Genomic DNA, 14,958 nt, shown 5'->3' on the forward strand with positions numbered 1-14,958 from the left:
AAGCATCACAAACTATACTTTTTACTTAATATTTCAGTAAGGAGGTATACCTACCTGGCCAGTAGGTATACCCCTCAAATGAAAAGAAAAGATTGTTTGCACACATAGTGCTGGCTTATATTTATTTAAATACACCTGAATTCATAACAACAATCATTTTGGCATTAAAGTGTAAAATAGTGCAAATACACACCCCTTTTAAAGGCTGTGGGTAGAAATGTATTCTCTCACCTAACAATAGCAGTACTAGCGCAATTTTGAGCATACTACTAAAACTGAAAACCAGCCAGCAGTTTGCTGGAAATCACTTTCTAAATGACTACATGATTGTAAGTACACCCACTGTATTGTGGGTGTGCTTTTAATCAGAGATCAAATTGTTTATTTACAAAAACTTTTTTGTGCTAAATATTACAGCCCATCAGATCTCAGTAGTTGATTTGAGGTCTTTTTCACATTCAGTTCTGCAAGGCCTGCTGGTGTTGGGGTGCTTCCCCCTGAAGGCTGATCGGTTTCTCTGTTTAGCTCTTGTTTTTCCTCTCTTTGCTTCCACTTCCAAAGAAGGCTGCGGCTGCTGCTAGAACGCCCATTCCGACCATGGCGGCTATACCGACCCCCACACCAACTTCAACCGCACGGTGCACCTGCATGTAGGCAAAGCACAGACGACACATTAGAACCAATCAGTTAATAAAACACTTGAATGTGTAAAAAAGTCAAAAACCTCTTCCAACTATTCATGAGTTTCATCAGGTCCCTTTCCACAGGTGTATTAAATCAAGCACCTTGATTATGAATGCAGACTGCATGGAGCTTGATTAATACACCTGTGGAAAGGGACCTGATGAAACCCATGAATTCATTTAACCAGCTGATCCTAATTAACACAAATCTTGAGCTAATAATCAATATCACCTGTGTTAGGTGCACTAGTGAAGGAACACATCATCACAGAACTTCAACTTTACAGGGCTTGTCCACCTGCTCACTTCAGGGTTTATGCTAAATGGAGAACTCACTGCATCATTAATTCCCCTTTTAGGACCACCCAGAATAAAAGAACACTTAAAATGATGTCGTCCTATTTAAATATCTAACACCACAGTCCAGTACCAGCCATGTTTTCAAGTTTTTATGAGTGGTTCTCTATCCTATATAAGTTGTCTCCAGACAAGACTTGTGCAACCACCGCCCCCAGTAAGTATCATAAGGCAAAATGACCTCCTTTTGACTGACAAACTAAAGCACCGTTCCCCTTCCACTCTCACCTGACGCGACTCAGCCTTGCCATATCTCAGCTCCGTGGCAAAGTGCTCGCAGTTCCCTTGGAACACGCAGAACGGCACCTCCTGGCCCAGGAGCCTTCGGGCCTCCCGCTGGATCACGTGGGCCGGCCGCGGCTCGTACTTGTTGTCCAGGCGATTGTTGATGCTGTACTGGTCCGTTCCGACAACATCCCACAATTCCTCTTTCTTTATGATAGCCCTGTCAGACAGCACGGACATCATGCTGCGGGATCCACCGCGTGCCTCTTCAGCTGGAGGAGAGAGTGATGTATTCCTTCAGTCAGTTACAGTTAATATCAAATGACACCGCTAATTGGGTGTTGCTAATAATAACAAGGAAGTGGCTTTGTTTAAAGCATATTGCACACCTCTCTACACAGCCCATCTGTGGTCTATCTACAAGAAATCTAGCATGCAAAAGCTGCAAATTGCCTTCAATGATACCATGAGAATCTTCCTAAAAACGCACAGAGGAGGGAGAGCCAGTCAGATGTTTGTCACTGCAGGAGTGAGCACATTCAAAGCACTTTTAAGAGTTTATGCAACGTTTGGAGGGATCTGTAAATGGTATCATCATGGCACTCTCGAAACCCATTTTTAGCTGCTCCCACTACTCATTCAGTCTGAGGGTGCACTGGCTGAAATGTGTATTATGTAAACTGCTTTATATTCTGTGTATTTTATCTGTCTACAGTTTGCTAAATAAAGGTTCATGGAATTAATCTGTTGGTTTGATTAACGTTGATCGTTAAGTTACTCAGATGCAGGTGAAGTTCTTTCCTGGCTGTCCTCATAACGTTTAATCTACCACCTGTCTGCTCCCCCTAACAGACCTATCATTACGACTGGTAACGTACTGCCAGTTCTGGAGCTTGTTCTATTCACAGAGATAACTTTGACTGGCATGCTGGTAAGAACGCACTGATTGGAACTCACAGGCAGGTGCCACATGGATGACACTTCCATCTCCGATGTACACGGCCCAGTGCTGGTATGTTCCTCTGAAGATCTCTATCAGGTCCCCAATCTCTGGTTTCTCATCATACTGAGGAAAACGCAGACAGAAAGTATTTCAGTGAAAACATTGCATTACACATTAATTGTCATGCAACTAATGCACCAACCCAATGTACCCTCTAGATGTATTTACACTTACCAGAGTGGGTGCCATGACTTCGGTGAACACTGGGGAAGATCTTGGCTGGATGACACAAGCGGACAACAAGGCAGGGATATTAAAGGAGGGATTATATTAAGGAAGTCAATCATTGATAATAGTATGCAATTAGGATGTAAAATGACATTACATTTGACTTGGGCATGCTGGTCAGCAGCTGGCAAGTGGGATTGCTCAGTATAAAAAGCCTGTCATTTTTACATTCTACACAAAGAGTTTAGATGATTTGATACACCTTTAGGGAAGTTAAACTAAAAGAAAGGGTTTTGGAGAGACACCAGAAGTTTAGCACAAAGAACAGCCCTAACTCGATGCATCAATTAAGTGTAAAGGTCAAAGTAGGCCTTCTCCAGGATTGAAAACATCTGAGCTAACTAGCTAAGTTAGCTAACTAGCTAACACATTCACGCTAGTATTCCTAAAACACCTCCATAACACTAATGTGATGCATGATAGTAATACACTGTTGTTTTGTTTTGAAGGCTGTGTTTCACTACAAAGAGTTCATGTGTCGAACATGGGTGGTGTCGTGTCGACAGAGACTTCATTGTTTGGGACTACTTTGCTGTATTCCCCAGGCTAATTTTCTCCTTCAACTATAAAAAGGCAGGCTATCAATCAGTCGTTATATTTACCTTGGTAAAGTAGCCTACTTGGTCGATCTCCGTGAGCCGGTGAGCCAGTGGCCTAGCGAAAATTAGCTTGAACCAAAATAGCCCAAGTTAGACTGTCAATAGTCCATACTTCAAGCACCCTGACGCAACTTGTTGCTGCGAAAGGGAAAGTAGGAAGAGTGACGCAAATACTCGTGAAAGCAGAATGTAGTACCATTTATATAACGGAAGAGGGCGAGAAAGATCTAAATTTCCCTGAGTCGTATCCATCATCGACACTCTCCATGCTCAAGGTGCAATAGAAGTTGGGTGTTCTCAAAGTGCTGTATCGAAGCACATGAATAGAAAGTTAAGTGGAAAGGAAAAGTGTGGAGGAAAAAGTTACACAAGCAGCAGCAGGGATGACCACAGCCTGGAGAGGATTGTCAAAAGGCCATTCACAGGCTGGAGTTACTGCATCGAGCCACCACACAGAGACGACTCCTGGACATGGGTTTCAAATATCGTAGATCTTGTCACTCCTGAACAACTAACAACATCAGAGGCATCTGAGTTAAATAAAAAAACAATTGGTCTATTGCTCAGTGGTCCTACTGGTTTTCACCACACTAAAGGCAGGGTTCACCCAGCCTTGGTCCTCTTTCCTGATGAGAACAAATTTTGCATCTCATTTAAATAAATGTAAATCAGGTTTCTAGGCCAAGTTGCGTATACAAGGAATTTGGTCTCTGCATTTACCATCCGTGAATAAGTGAACACACAGTGAGGTGAAGCACTAACCCGGAACAGTGAGCTGCCTTGCTACAGCGGCGCTTAGGGAGCAGTGAGGGTAACGGTGTCTTGCTCAAGGCCAGGGCACTTCAGCTGTTGTGGGAGAGCAGGGCTCAACCACTTCCCCCACCCACATTTGCCCTACTGGTCAAGGATCAAACCGGCAACAAGCCCGAAGCCCTAACCAGTAGGCCACAGCTGGCATATATTTGGAAACCTGTCCCAGAATCTGGAGGCTGAATGGAGAGGCACACAATCCAAGATGCTTGAAGTCCAATGTGAAGTTCCCAGTCTGTGTTGATTGGGGAGCCGTGTCATCTGCTGGTCTTGGTCCACTTTAATCCAGAGTCAACGCAGCTGTCTACCAGGACATGTTAGAGCACTTCATGCTTCCTTCAGAAGACAAGCTTTATGAAGCATTCCCAGCAGGACTTGGCACCTGCCCACACTGCCAAAGGTACCAAAACCGGATTCAATGACCATGGGATTACTGTGCTTGATTGGCCTGCAAACTCGCCTGACCTGAACCCGATAGAGAATCTATGAGGCACTGGCAAGAGAAAAATAAGAGCCATGAACTGAACAATACAGAAGAGCTGAAAGCCGCTAGTGAAGCATCCTGGTCTTCCATAACACCACAGCCTGATAGCCTGATCCATGCCACGCCGCATCAAGGCAGTAATTCTTGCAAAAGTGGCCCAAACCAAATATCGAGCACATATGCATGATTATAGTTTTCAGTGGGCTGACATTTCTGTATTTAAAGTCCTTTCTTTATTCATAATATTCTAATTTTATGAGATTTTGAATTTGTGGTTTTCATAATATGTAAACCATAATCATAAAAATTATAACAAATACAGGCTTGAAATATCTCTGAGTCTCTGAGTCTGATATTAGTTTCACCTTTTAATTACTGAAATAAATGAACTTTTACGCGATATTCTTATGAGTTTTTTTTGTTTCATACGGCTGAATTTTCCCAGAACTAGAAGAGCGCATGAAGCATATAGCCTACTTTTGTGATGGCTAGTCTTGGTGCATTATTATGTCTCGCATCTCTCAAGACATTACTTTAATTGTGTACTGGACAAATTCCTGACAGAGCTTGCGGAAAAAAGTCCACCTCTGGACCTACAGTAGTCAGCTAAGTACTCTGGAACCAGGTATAAAACATTGACAATACAGACAGAAGATTCTGAAGACTACTGATCTTTATTCACCGTATTGCAGTGAGAGTACAGCCAAACAATGTCCAGACAGAACCATCAAGCAATAAGGCGAAGATGTTACCAGCTGGTACCGTCAGTGAGATCTGACCTACTGATGGCTGGGCCCTGTCTTTTATGCTTTTCAGTGCTCAAGACGCGCCTCCTTCTCCGGGAGGCACCAACAACGCCTTTTAGCCAATCAGCATCGAGCGGGACCTATTATGTTGGTGGAAACCCTTGTTTTCACAAAAAATGATAATATATTGAGCAATTTTTTTTTCTGCTACTTTCGAAATGTACTCTTAGTCCTATTTTAGCCGTTTTCATAAGAAATGGTCTCCATCCATCTTATCTAGTAGGCTACCCACTGCACCAGCTGCAATCTAGTGCAAGTGCACCTCCCTTCTTTCCCACTCCCCTCTGAGTCACCTCACTGTCTTGGGCACTGGTCCGGGTTTTTCCAATAAATGTAATAACCATGAAATACCCACAGTAAGCGCAGTAATGTTGAAACTTATAAGAATGTAAAAGTGGCTTTGTAGTTAAAGGGATATTCCGCCATTTTTGGAAATACGCTCATTTTCCACCTCCCCTCGAGCAAAACAATCGATATTTACCTTGTTCCCGTTCATCCAGCCATTCTGTGAGTCTGGCGATAAAACTTTTAGCTTCAGCCTAGCATAGATCACTGAATCGGATTAGACCATTAGCTTCTCGCCTGCTAGCTTCATGTTTAAAAGTGACTAAGATTTCTGATAATTTTCCCATTTAAAACGTGTCTCCTCTCAAGTTAGAAAGTGCAATAAGACCAACTGAAAATGAAACCTGGCGTTTTTCTAGGCTGATTTGACATGGAACTACACTCTCATCTGGCGTAATAATCAAGGCAACTTTCAAACGTACCATAGGCGCAGTGATATCGTACGCAGCATCTGAAAATAGTCCCCATACATCAAGCAGTAGTAGTGCCAGTAGCTGCAAGTTGCCTTGATTATTACGCCAGATGAGAATGTAGTTCCATGTCAAATCAGCCTAGAAAAACGGCAGGGTTCATTTTCAGTTGGTCTTATTGCACTTTCTAACTTGAGAGGACACACGTTTTAAATGGGAAAATTACCAGAAATATTAGTCACTTTTAAACATGAAGCTAGCAGGCGAGAAGCTAATGGTCTAATCCGATTCAATGATCTATGCTAGGCTGAAGCTAAAAGTTGTATCGCCAGACTCACAGAATGGCTGGATGAACGGGAACAAGGTAAATATCGATTGTTTTGCTCGAGGGAAGGTGGAAAATGAGCGTATTTCCACAAATGGCGGAATATCCCTTTAATATCACCACATACGCCCACTAGACCTTTATTCATTTGAGTCACTTGACTATAACTCCTTCAAATAATTAAGTGTTAATAATAATAAAGATAATGACCACCCAAACAGAGCTCCTATCACCAAACACTTACAATGCTGTGATAATGCCAGAGGCCAACACGTGCCAATCAGTGCTCTTAATGTGCTTGTTTATGGGTTGACTGAGTTGTAATGTGAGTGTAAAAAAAGGGTAAAATGAACTGAACTGGGTAAAATGAACCAATATTTCATTGGTTAACTTAAGCTGGCCACTGCTAAAGAGTTGCTCCACAGCAACAGTTGCTCAACGGCTTTGTGCAGCGGGATCTCAGCTAACAAATACTCTTTTGTTTTGGCCATGGGTGGACAAACGAGTTTTTCAGTGCATGACAACTTAATTTGAATACATCTAAATGTTCTTTACTTTTCTCATTATTGTTTGACTCTGTGAATAAGACAACTTTATGCACAGGTTTCATACAATTTTATTTTCGACAAAAGGTTTGATGAAATGTATCACATAGAAACATTGTAATGTTAACAAACAGTCATTCATTACTATTTTACATAAAAGCTGTGCCAACTATGAAATTCCAGTCTTCTGTGAACAAATATTAGATAATGCTGCAATGTTATTTGCATTCCCTTTTAACTATATTAAACACCCGACACCTTGTAGATGACAAAATCACTCAGTCACTTTTTATCAATCACATGGCAATCAATAGTTAACAATTGTTAGCTGTGTAGCCTAAAGGATCTGCCTACTGACAGCAACTGGGTTCCCAGCCAACTTTTTAATGTGAATTTTAACTTGGATTAGAAACTAATAGTAAAAGGAAATCCTGTGTCTTTTTCACAAATTTGCGTAAAATAAAACTGTATATGAAATCAACATTCTAGACAAGGGTGGATTAAATCCTGATTCACATGGAGTATAATGCATAAAAGTTGATGGAAATGGACAACTGTTGCAATTTTATTTTGCTTTTCTGTCAAAGTTGCCCTGACAACCATATGTTTTGATTCCAGCTGATCCACAGCTGCACAACTCAGAGTCCAGTTTCTTTAGCTGAATTTTTTGAGTTGGAGGGAGACCCAGTACTTGTGTTAATTCTGATCATTTATCACAGAGTAAGATGTGCGTTAACTGAGTCAACAGTTTTTACATATTCATTTTATATAGATTTATATTAACAGAGAGCAGCGTAATCAATATATAAACCAACACATGGCACCATCATGGAGAGAGAGATAAAAACCTATACAAATCTGTCAAATCATGACTGACAGTGTGTCAGCTGATCCATACTCCAGTCACGGATATATTTCAAGGTCCACGCCAGACAAATGTATGAGAAATTTGGCGTTTTTATTGTCAGAAAGGCCTGGTGGTGGTAGTGTGCTTAGGGTTACTTCAAGGAAAGATACTGTAGGTCTTGTATTCAGCGCTTACTTTCCTTCTGCTTGCTTCCACCTCCAAACATGGCTGCAGCTACAGCCAGAGCTCCCACACCAATCATCGCAGCCATCCCCACTCCGACGCCAACCTCAACAGCTTTGCGTACCTGCACGTTAGCACAGCATTATAATTAGATAAACCATGACAAATGATTGACAGTGAAGATTTCATGTGCTGTGCATGAGAGCAATTACCCTCTAGCAGATAAGAGCGTAACTTTGCATGCTTCATGGCTCACCTGGCGTGAATGGGCCTTGCCATATCGCAGCTCAGTGGCAAAGTGCTCACAGTTCCCTCGGAAAACACAGTAGGGTAGCTCCTGGTTCAGAAGGGTCTTGGCCTCCCGCAGGATTATGTGGGCTGGCCGCGGCTCATACTCTTTATCCAGGATATTGTTGATTTGCCACTGGTCGGTTCCCACAACATCCCACAATTCCTCCTTCTTCACGATGGCTTTGTCACACAGTACCGACATCATGCTGTAAGCCCCACCACCTGCCTGTTCAGCTACAGAGTTGTACAAGTTGACATCGAGCAACATGTAATACTATGTGATGCTAAAGGATGTGATGATTTAGTAATAATTTCATAATAAATGAGTTATAAAATCAAACAATGCTGACCAAGAGTAGCCTGCTACACAAGGCACAATATTGTTGGTCAGGTTACCCTGCCTTAAAACAGACCGATGTATGCCAATATACTGGTTTCACTTGACCTTGATGTTTGTATACATAAAAGACAAAACCGAGTGATGACTCACTGGGTGGCGCCAGGTGAATGACATATCCATCTCCGATGTACACCGCCCAGTGCTGGTATGTGCCTCTGAAGATCTCTATCAGGTCCCCAATCTCTGGTTTCTCATCATACTAGAAATCAACATATAAATCTTTCGTAAAAAAAGATTACACAACAAATACTACAAATTTACTATATATCCCGTAGCAATTGAGTAGGCCTAAAAATAGGTTATCTAAGAATGCAAACATTTACCAGAGTTGGAGCCATGCTGACGAAGCTCAGATAAGATTTGCCTAGGGGACACTTATCTCCCTTTGTCCTGTGAGGAATTACACAACAGCATTCATTCATGGAAAAAAAATAAGCGTAAGGTTATAAGGACAGAAGGGATTCTCTTAAAATGTGAATGTCATATGTGATCGAAAAAATATAGGCATTCAGGTTTCATGCTGAAACATCGTCACATTCCAGTAATAAAATCGTAACAATTATTCCTACGTAACCATTTATATGAAGTTATTCCTGAGTGTCTTTCTAAGCTGCTAAAATAAATTTGATAATCACACAGGCAGAGAGGCACGAGGTAGGCCTACCTTTAATCCCATGGTTTAAAGAGAGGTTTGGATTATCTGAATTAATCTGAACTTCAAGAAAGTGCAAAGTGCAACGTTTATAGGAACAGCAATATGCAACTGAACATGGAAAGTTTCTTGCTAACTTTAGCCTTACCTGCTACCATGCGGGTACTGCTAGCTGCTAGACTAATAGAAAACCCCAGAACTGTCCCAAAATAACAAACCCCAATTTAGCCCAGGACCGCCTAAATTATAACGACAGCAAATAGACACAACATTTATCACAATTACTGCTAACATCAGATGTTGTGGCTATTTACAGACGGCATTCTCAAAATAATCGACATCTTGAAAAAAAAGCCTGAGATTTGAGGGGGGAAAACATCATCATGCCCTATCATTTTGCCTTGCTTCGATGCCAATTTTAATGGAAGGTCACTGCCTGTTATCTTTTTCGTGACAGCCTCTTCGTATTTTCTGTTGACAGAAACGTCCATCTAAGCAAAATATTAACATTAAATCCTATATTTCTTCGGTATCAACATTGAATTTAGCCTGTGAGCTAACGTCCTGTTTCCGTTAGGCTACTAACTGTTTACCATCTTAAATCAGCGCGTGCAATTGGCATTGCCCAACGTTACATTGATTCTAAATAAAACAAATGTTCACTCTGCAGAAACACCAGTGACATCAATCGTCTCTTATATAGCTCACTATTTATATTTACCGTGATGATGAAGGTTACAGGGTTGCTTTCCGACAACTTCTCTCAGATTGAAAGTATCCTGCCAAATGTCATCAGTCAGCTGAGCAGGAGGCAAGAGAGGGGCGAAGTGACGCAACCACAACACCAAGCAGTACTTCTTCCACTACTGCAGGGGTCGATCAAGTTCAGAGATGTCGACTATCCTTGAAGGAAAACGGATTGCACTTCCGTCGGTTGGATGCTGATAAAAGAGTTGTAATGTTGATTTGTCTGAAGAGTTAGCGAGATATTTCAAATATAATCATCCTTACATCCTGCTCCATTAAATTACGACCAACTAGACATCGTAAATGTGGCATATGGTGATTAAAAAATAACGTATGATATTTGCTATGTTTAATGGCTCAACTATGACAGCGATGCAGACCACGCACAGTCACACGCCTCAGAATACATATAGGTAAGTAATTTGACAGTCATTCCATTGCTCTCGAAGTTAGAACATTAGTTTAAAAGTTAAATGTTTATATGTAGGTATTGTAAGACGTGTTCCTCGCTTTGTCGGTTCCTGCTGTATCATCTTAATATGCCGGAGTACCTCAACACATATTGCAACACTTCTGGAGTAGCAGTAGGAGCAAACACTGTACTGTTGTTAGTGCCACTTGCCAACCATTCCAACCCTAACCACCATAACTTTAACACTAACCCATATATCTGTGGGCATGTGGCACTGACCCTGTCACTTATCAGCTGTTACATGGGTTATGGTTGAAACAGTTGGCAAGTGGTATGGGACAGTGGGTAAGTGGTAGAGTACACTGGTGCGAGAGAGTGAGTGAGTGAGTGAGTGGTTTGTGACAGTAGGCAAGTGGCACACGACAGTAACACAACAACAGTTCAGTAAAGATCTTGTTAGAAATAACGCCTTGCTCCTTTTTGTAAAGCCATTTTTTGCTCGTTATATGAATTGAAATAATTGTGCATGTAATATGCAATAGATAAACATGCATTGTCTTACTTTGCAGTCCCCATGAACTGGCCTTGGAAATAAAGGCTTTCATTAGTGGGGTTGACCAGACACAGGGACGCAAACTCAGTGTCCGCGATCATGCCCGCTGTGCTGTCCGCCTTCTCTGCACGGTGCCAGCGTGCCGAGGCGCCGTGCTGGAACACCTGAGGAGTGTGTACGACGAGTATGTCTCGGGCTTCCTGCACGATCTGGAGACGGAGGGCGACCACGATGGTGGCAGCAGCATGGACTCCAACCTGGAGGACGTCATCAAGGAGATCCACTCGGTGCTGTCCGAGTTCATCCGCCTGAATCCCAAAGCCTGGGCGCCGCTGGTGTCCAGCTGGGCCGTGGACCTGCTCGGCCAGCTCAGCAGCAAGCACGCCGGCCGCCGGGCAGCGCCGCACTCCTCCAGCCTCAACGAGCTCCTCCAGCTGTGGATGTCCTGTGCCGCCACGCGCTCCCTCATGGAGATCTACTCGCAGTGCCTCGCCGCCATGTTGGCCTGGTGCCCCGACGCCTGCGTGGACGCCCTGCTGGACACGTCCGTGCAGCACTCGCCGCACTTCGACTGGGTGGTCGCCCACATCGGCTCGGCCTTCCCCGACACCATCATCAGCCGAGTGCTGGCGTGCGGGCTGAAAGACTTCTGCGCTCACGGCTACCCGACCAGTGCCGACATGACAAATCTACAGGGTGCTCGTGCCAGTCCTACCTCTGCGCTGGCGGGTATGGACAAAAGCAACAGGGTTCCCAAGATAGGATCGGTGGTGGGTATCCTTGGACACCTGGCCTCCCGACACTCAGACAGCATCAAAAGGGAGCTCTTTCGGATGTTTCAGGACAGTGTGTCCCCTCCGCCGCAGCCACCGGTCACCACTCCGTCGGGCACGGCCGCCTGGGAGACCTCCGTCCACTTCCGCCATGCTGCCGTGCCCTTCCTCCTACAGCTCATTGCCCTATCGCCGACCCTCCTGGGCGCAGTGTCGGGGGAGCTGGTGGATTCCTTGCGTCCGCCGGTCCTTCTGCAGCTCCAGGCCCAGCTGCAGGGACTACCCCGGGAGGAGCTGGAGAACTTGCTGGGCTTAGCGGTGCATCTGATCAGCCAGTTTCCCGCGGGGGGAGCCAAGGTGTTGCGTTTCCTCGCAGACACGGCCACTCCGTCCTCCGTAATCATCTCCGGACCCTCCCCGTCGCCTCACGAAGGCGTCCGTGAGAGCTGTGACCGCCTGCTGCAGATGCTGCTCATGCACCTCCACAAGCTTGTGTACAACCGGCCGGATGGAGACGAACCGTACGCCCACTCCTCCTTCTCCCCGTCTGTGCCACCCACCGCCCGAGTGATCCCTTTCCTGGAGGAGCTGCAGTCCCACATCGCTGACCTCTGCGGTGAAACGTTGCGACTGGAAAGAAAGAGGCACCTGTGGCTGCACCAGCTCCTGTGTCTGCTGTCGGTGTACGGGGGCCCCACCGTGGCCACTGAAGCTCTGTGCCACCTGCTTACCCTCGCCCGGAACCCGGAGGAGCTGGCGCTGGCCTCGCAGCTCCACGCCCCGCTCTCCAGCTCCATCCCCGGGCTCATCCCGGCTGCTGTGGCGCGCTGCGTGGCTCAGATTCACACGCAGAACCTCAGCAGCAGAGAGCTCAGCCAGCTGCTCAACAACCTGGCCACCGCCGTGCAGAGCCAGGAGGAGGACAGGAAGGGAGCGGGGGCGGCCGCATCGGCGCAGGCGTCCATGTCCGTTCAGGTCGGGGCGGCCGTCTCCAACCACCTCCACGACTTCTGCCCCTTGCTCCTCCACGGCGACCATCTTGTGTCGCGAGCAGCGGCTCGCCTGTTATCCTGCAGCCAGCTGCCCCGCAGCGCCACTCCGGCCCACATCCTGGTCATCGCGAGGGCGGCCGTGGCCCATTTCTTCCTGGCCCTCCGGCAGAGGGGAGTGTCTGGACTGCGAGATGGCGGGAGAGGTGGCAGCGAGGCAGTGACCTACTCTATGCGGCTTCTGTCTCGGCTGGCGGCGTATTCCCCCCTGACCCTGAAGGCCGTCCTGCAGCAGCTTGTGGAGGGCGCACTGCACAGGGGTCACGCCGATTTGTTTGGGGGCCAGGCCACCTCGGACGACACGCCGCTCTCACCATCATCCGTGCCAGACCTGGGACCCTCGCTGCTGGACATCAACTGTAAATTTGGCACCACGGTGAACTTCTCCAGCAGCGTGTGGTCAGTGTTTCACGCCGGGGTGATTGGGAAAGGGTTGAAACCTCCGAGTGTTTCTCCACAGCTGGACCCCGACAAGGTCACTCAGAACCTCCAGACCTTGCTGGCGGTGACCGTCCAGTGCTGCAGCTCGGCTGGAGTGGGCTCTGGGGCCAACGCCGGCAATGCCTCGGGCGCAGGTCCCTCTAACGGCTCCCGCTTCAAACAAGGTGCTGATCTTGATGAACCTGCCCCAATCAACGCTGAGGCAGCAAAGGCCATTGCTGTTGCTCTGGTGGAGAACATTTGCCCTGAAGTAACCAATGGAGAGCTTGCGTGGCCACCTGAAGAACATGCCAAAACCACAGTGGAGCGAGACATCCACATACGCCGTGCCTTTGAGGCCAACCCCATCCTGTTCCACCTCCTGCGTGTGGTTGCAGCTGGACGCCCTGCCCTCTGCTACTGCTCAGTGGTCCTCAGGGGCCTCCTCGCCACTCTGCTCTCCCACTGGGAGTCCTCCCGAGAGCCGTTGGTGGTGGACTCCCCCTGGCACCTCCAGGCCTCCTGCCTCCTGGTCTCCTGCATGGGGGAGGGCCAGCTCCTACCTCCTGTCCTCAGCAACATCCATGAGCTGTTTCCACATCTGACCCCTTTCGAGGTCAGGCTGCTTTTGCTCGGCATCTGGGAGTACATGCGCGGCAATAGTCCCATGCCCCAGAAGTTCACCTTTAGTGCAGACAAAGGACTTTTCTACCGAGATTTCTCCCGCGATGGGGATGTGGCACGCTACATGGCACCGATTCACAGCGTGCTGCATAAGAACATTGACCAGCTCGGCCATTTATGCTGGAGGTTTCAAGTCTAAGGAACAGGGTAGTGTGGTGTACATTAGAGCGGTTTGATTGTGGTTTCAAGAAGGTGCTTGAGTGTTACGGTCATTTTTTGTGATGTTCTCGTTCTGTGATATTTTCTTTGTGCTGTTTTCTTTCTATGCACCTTTGCTTACACTTTTGAACACACAACACTTGACATTAAGAATACTCTCTAACATTTCCTTTCCCTTGTTTTGTGTAGGACTAATAATGCTCTTACTTTAAGCACACATTATTTTAATTTCTCCAATGACAATAATACTGTGTGTAAGGTAGCCTGATGTATGATCTTGTTTTCAGTCATTCAGTACGTCTTTCTGCGCATTTCTGTATGAAATATCAGTTTTTTAATATCATAGTCAGCCTTTTGTAAGTGTTTCTGCAGCACTCCAGGACTTTTTTCCACAGTGACATTTCACATTTGTTATAGTGATGTTATGATGATGTACTGCAGATTCTTTTCAATAAAATATGTATTTCCAAATGGTGTCAAAATTTGTCATTGAAATTGTTTTGGTGTAATTTAAAAGATAAATAATTAATTAATCAAGAAATGTCTGTTATGCATGAACACCACCACCAGGAAATTCAGGAAATAAGCCATGAGTCTGACCTTGTGAGCCCACCCACCCCCTCCCACACCGCCTCCCACACACACACACACACACACCACACACACACACACACACACACACTGTACATCTAGGGTGCTGTAAACGCATGTTTAACGCAAGATCAAGGTCTAGAGCACTTATAAAACGATAATAATTATGACACTAACCAGTGGTTATTAACTGAAGTGTTCAAGAGTATAATACTTGCCACTGGCAGTACTATTTTTGGGGCGCAAAAGATTAATATGAAAGTAGGCCTACTCTTTGTTCAATGCACTGACTATACTAGTAAAAAGAAAAAGAGGCAGGTAAAATTCCCTTGTCACGTAGGTTCCTAGAGGAAAATAAATATCTCATGAGACTCATT

The 14,958-nt window shown here is 45.6% G+C and overlaps 3 protein-coding genes across 4 annotated transcripts; 1 reads left to right on the forward strand and 2 right to left on the reverse strand.

Annotated features, from left to right (window-relative positions):
* Positions 1–85: 85 nt before the first annotated feature.
* LOC134069412 (phospholipase A and acyltransferase 3-like) lies at positions 86–3,262 on the reverse strand. 2 transcript variants are annotated; one of them, XM_062525375.1, is made up of 5 exons: positions 3,099–3,262; positions 2,443–2,487; positions 2,223–2,331; positions 1,269–1,537; positions 86–644 (listed from the first exon to the last, which is right to left on the reverse strand). In XM_062525375.1, exons 2-5 carry the CDS (start codon positions 2,455–2,457, stop codon positions 522–524), a joined length of 516 nt encoding a protein of 171 aa, XP_062381359.1. In that variant the 5' UTR covers positions 2,458–2,487; positions 3,099–3,262; the 3' UTR covers positions 86–521. The 2 variants fall into 2 exon arrangements, with proteins under 2 accessions (XP_062381359.1, XP_062381360.1); XM_062525376.1 differs by having other exon boundaries at positions 3,117–3,252.
* A 3,605-nt stretch (positions 3,263–6,867) lies between these two features.
* LOC134068490 (phospholipase A and acyltransferase 3-like) lies at positions 6,868–10,068 on the reverse strand. The gene is made up of 5 exons (XM_062524136.1): positions 9,915–10,068; positions 8,865–8,931; positions 8,632–8,740; positions 8,107–8,375; positions 6,868–7,974 (listed from the first exon to the last, which is right to left on the reverse strand). Exons 2-5 carry the CDS (start codon positions 8,877–8,879, stop codon positions 7,852–7,854), a joined length of 516 nt encoding a protein of 171 aa, XP_062380120.1. The 5' UTR covers positions 8,880–8,931; positions 9,915–10,068; the 3' UTR covers positions 6,868–7,851.
* On the forward strand, positions 10,066–14,455 carry ints5 (integrator complex subunit 5). Its single transcript, XM_062524134.1, has 2 exons — positions 10,066–10,353; positions 10,922–14,455. Exons 1-2 carry the CDS (start codon positions 10,274–10,276, stop codon positions 13,968–13,970), a joined length of 3,129 nt encoding a protein of 1,042 aa, XP_062380118.1. The 5' UTR covers positions 10,066–10,273; the 3' UTR covers positions 13,971–14,455.
* The last annotated feature ends 503 nt before the right edge of the window (positions 14,456–14,958 follow it).

Source organism: Sardina pilchardus, chromosome 21, assembly GCF_963854185.1.
Source record: "Sardina pilchardus chromosome 21, fSarPil1.1, whole genome shotgun sequence".
NCBI classification, from domain to species: Eukaryota; Metazoa; Chordata; class Actinopteri; order Clupeiformes; family Clupeidae; genus Sardina; species Sardina pilchardus.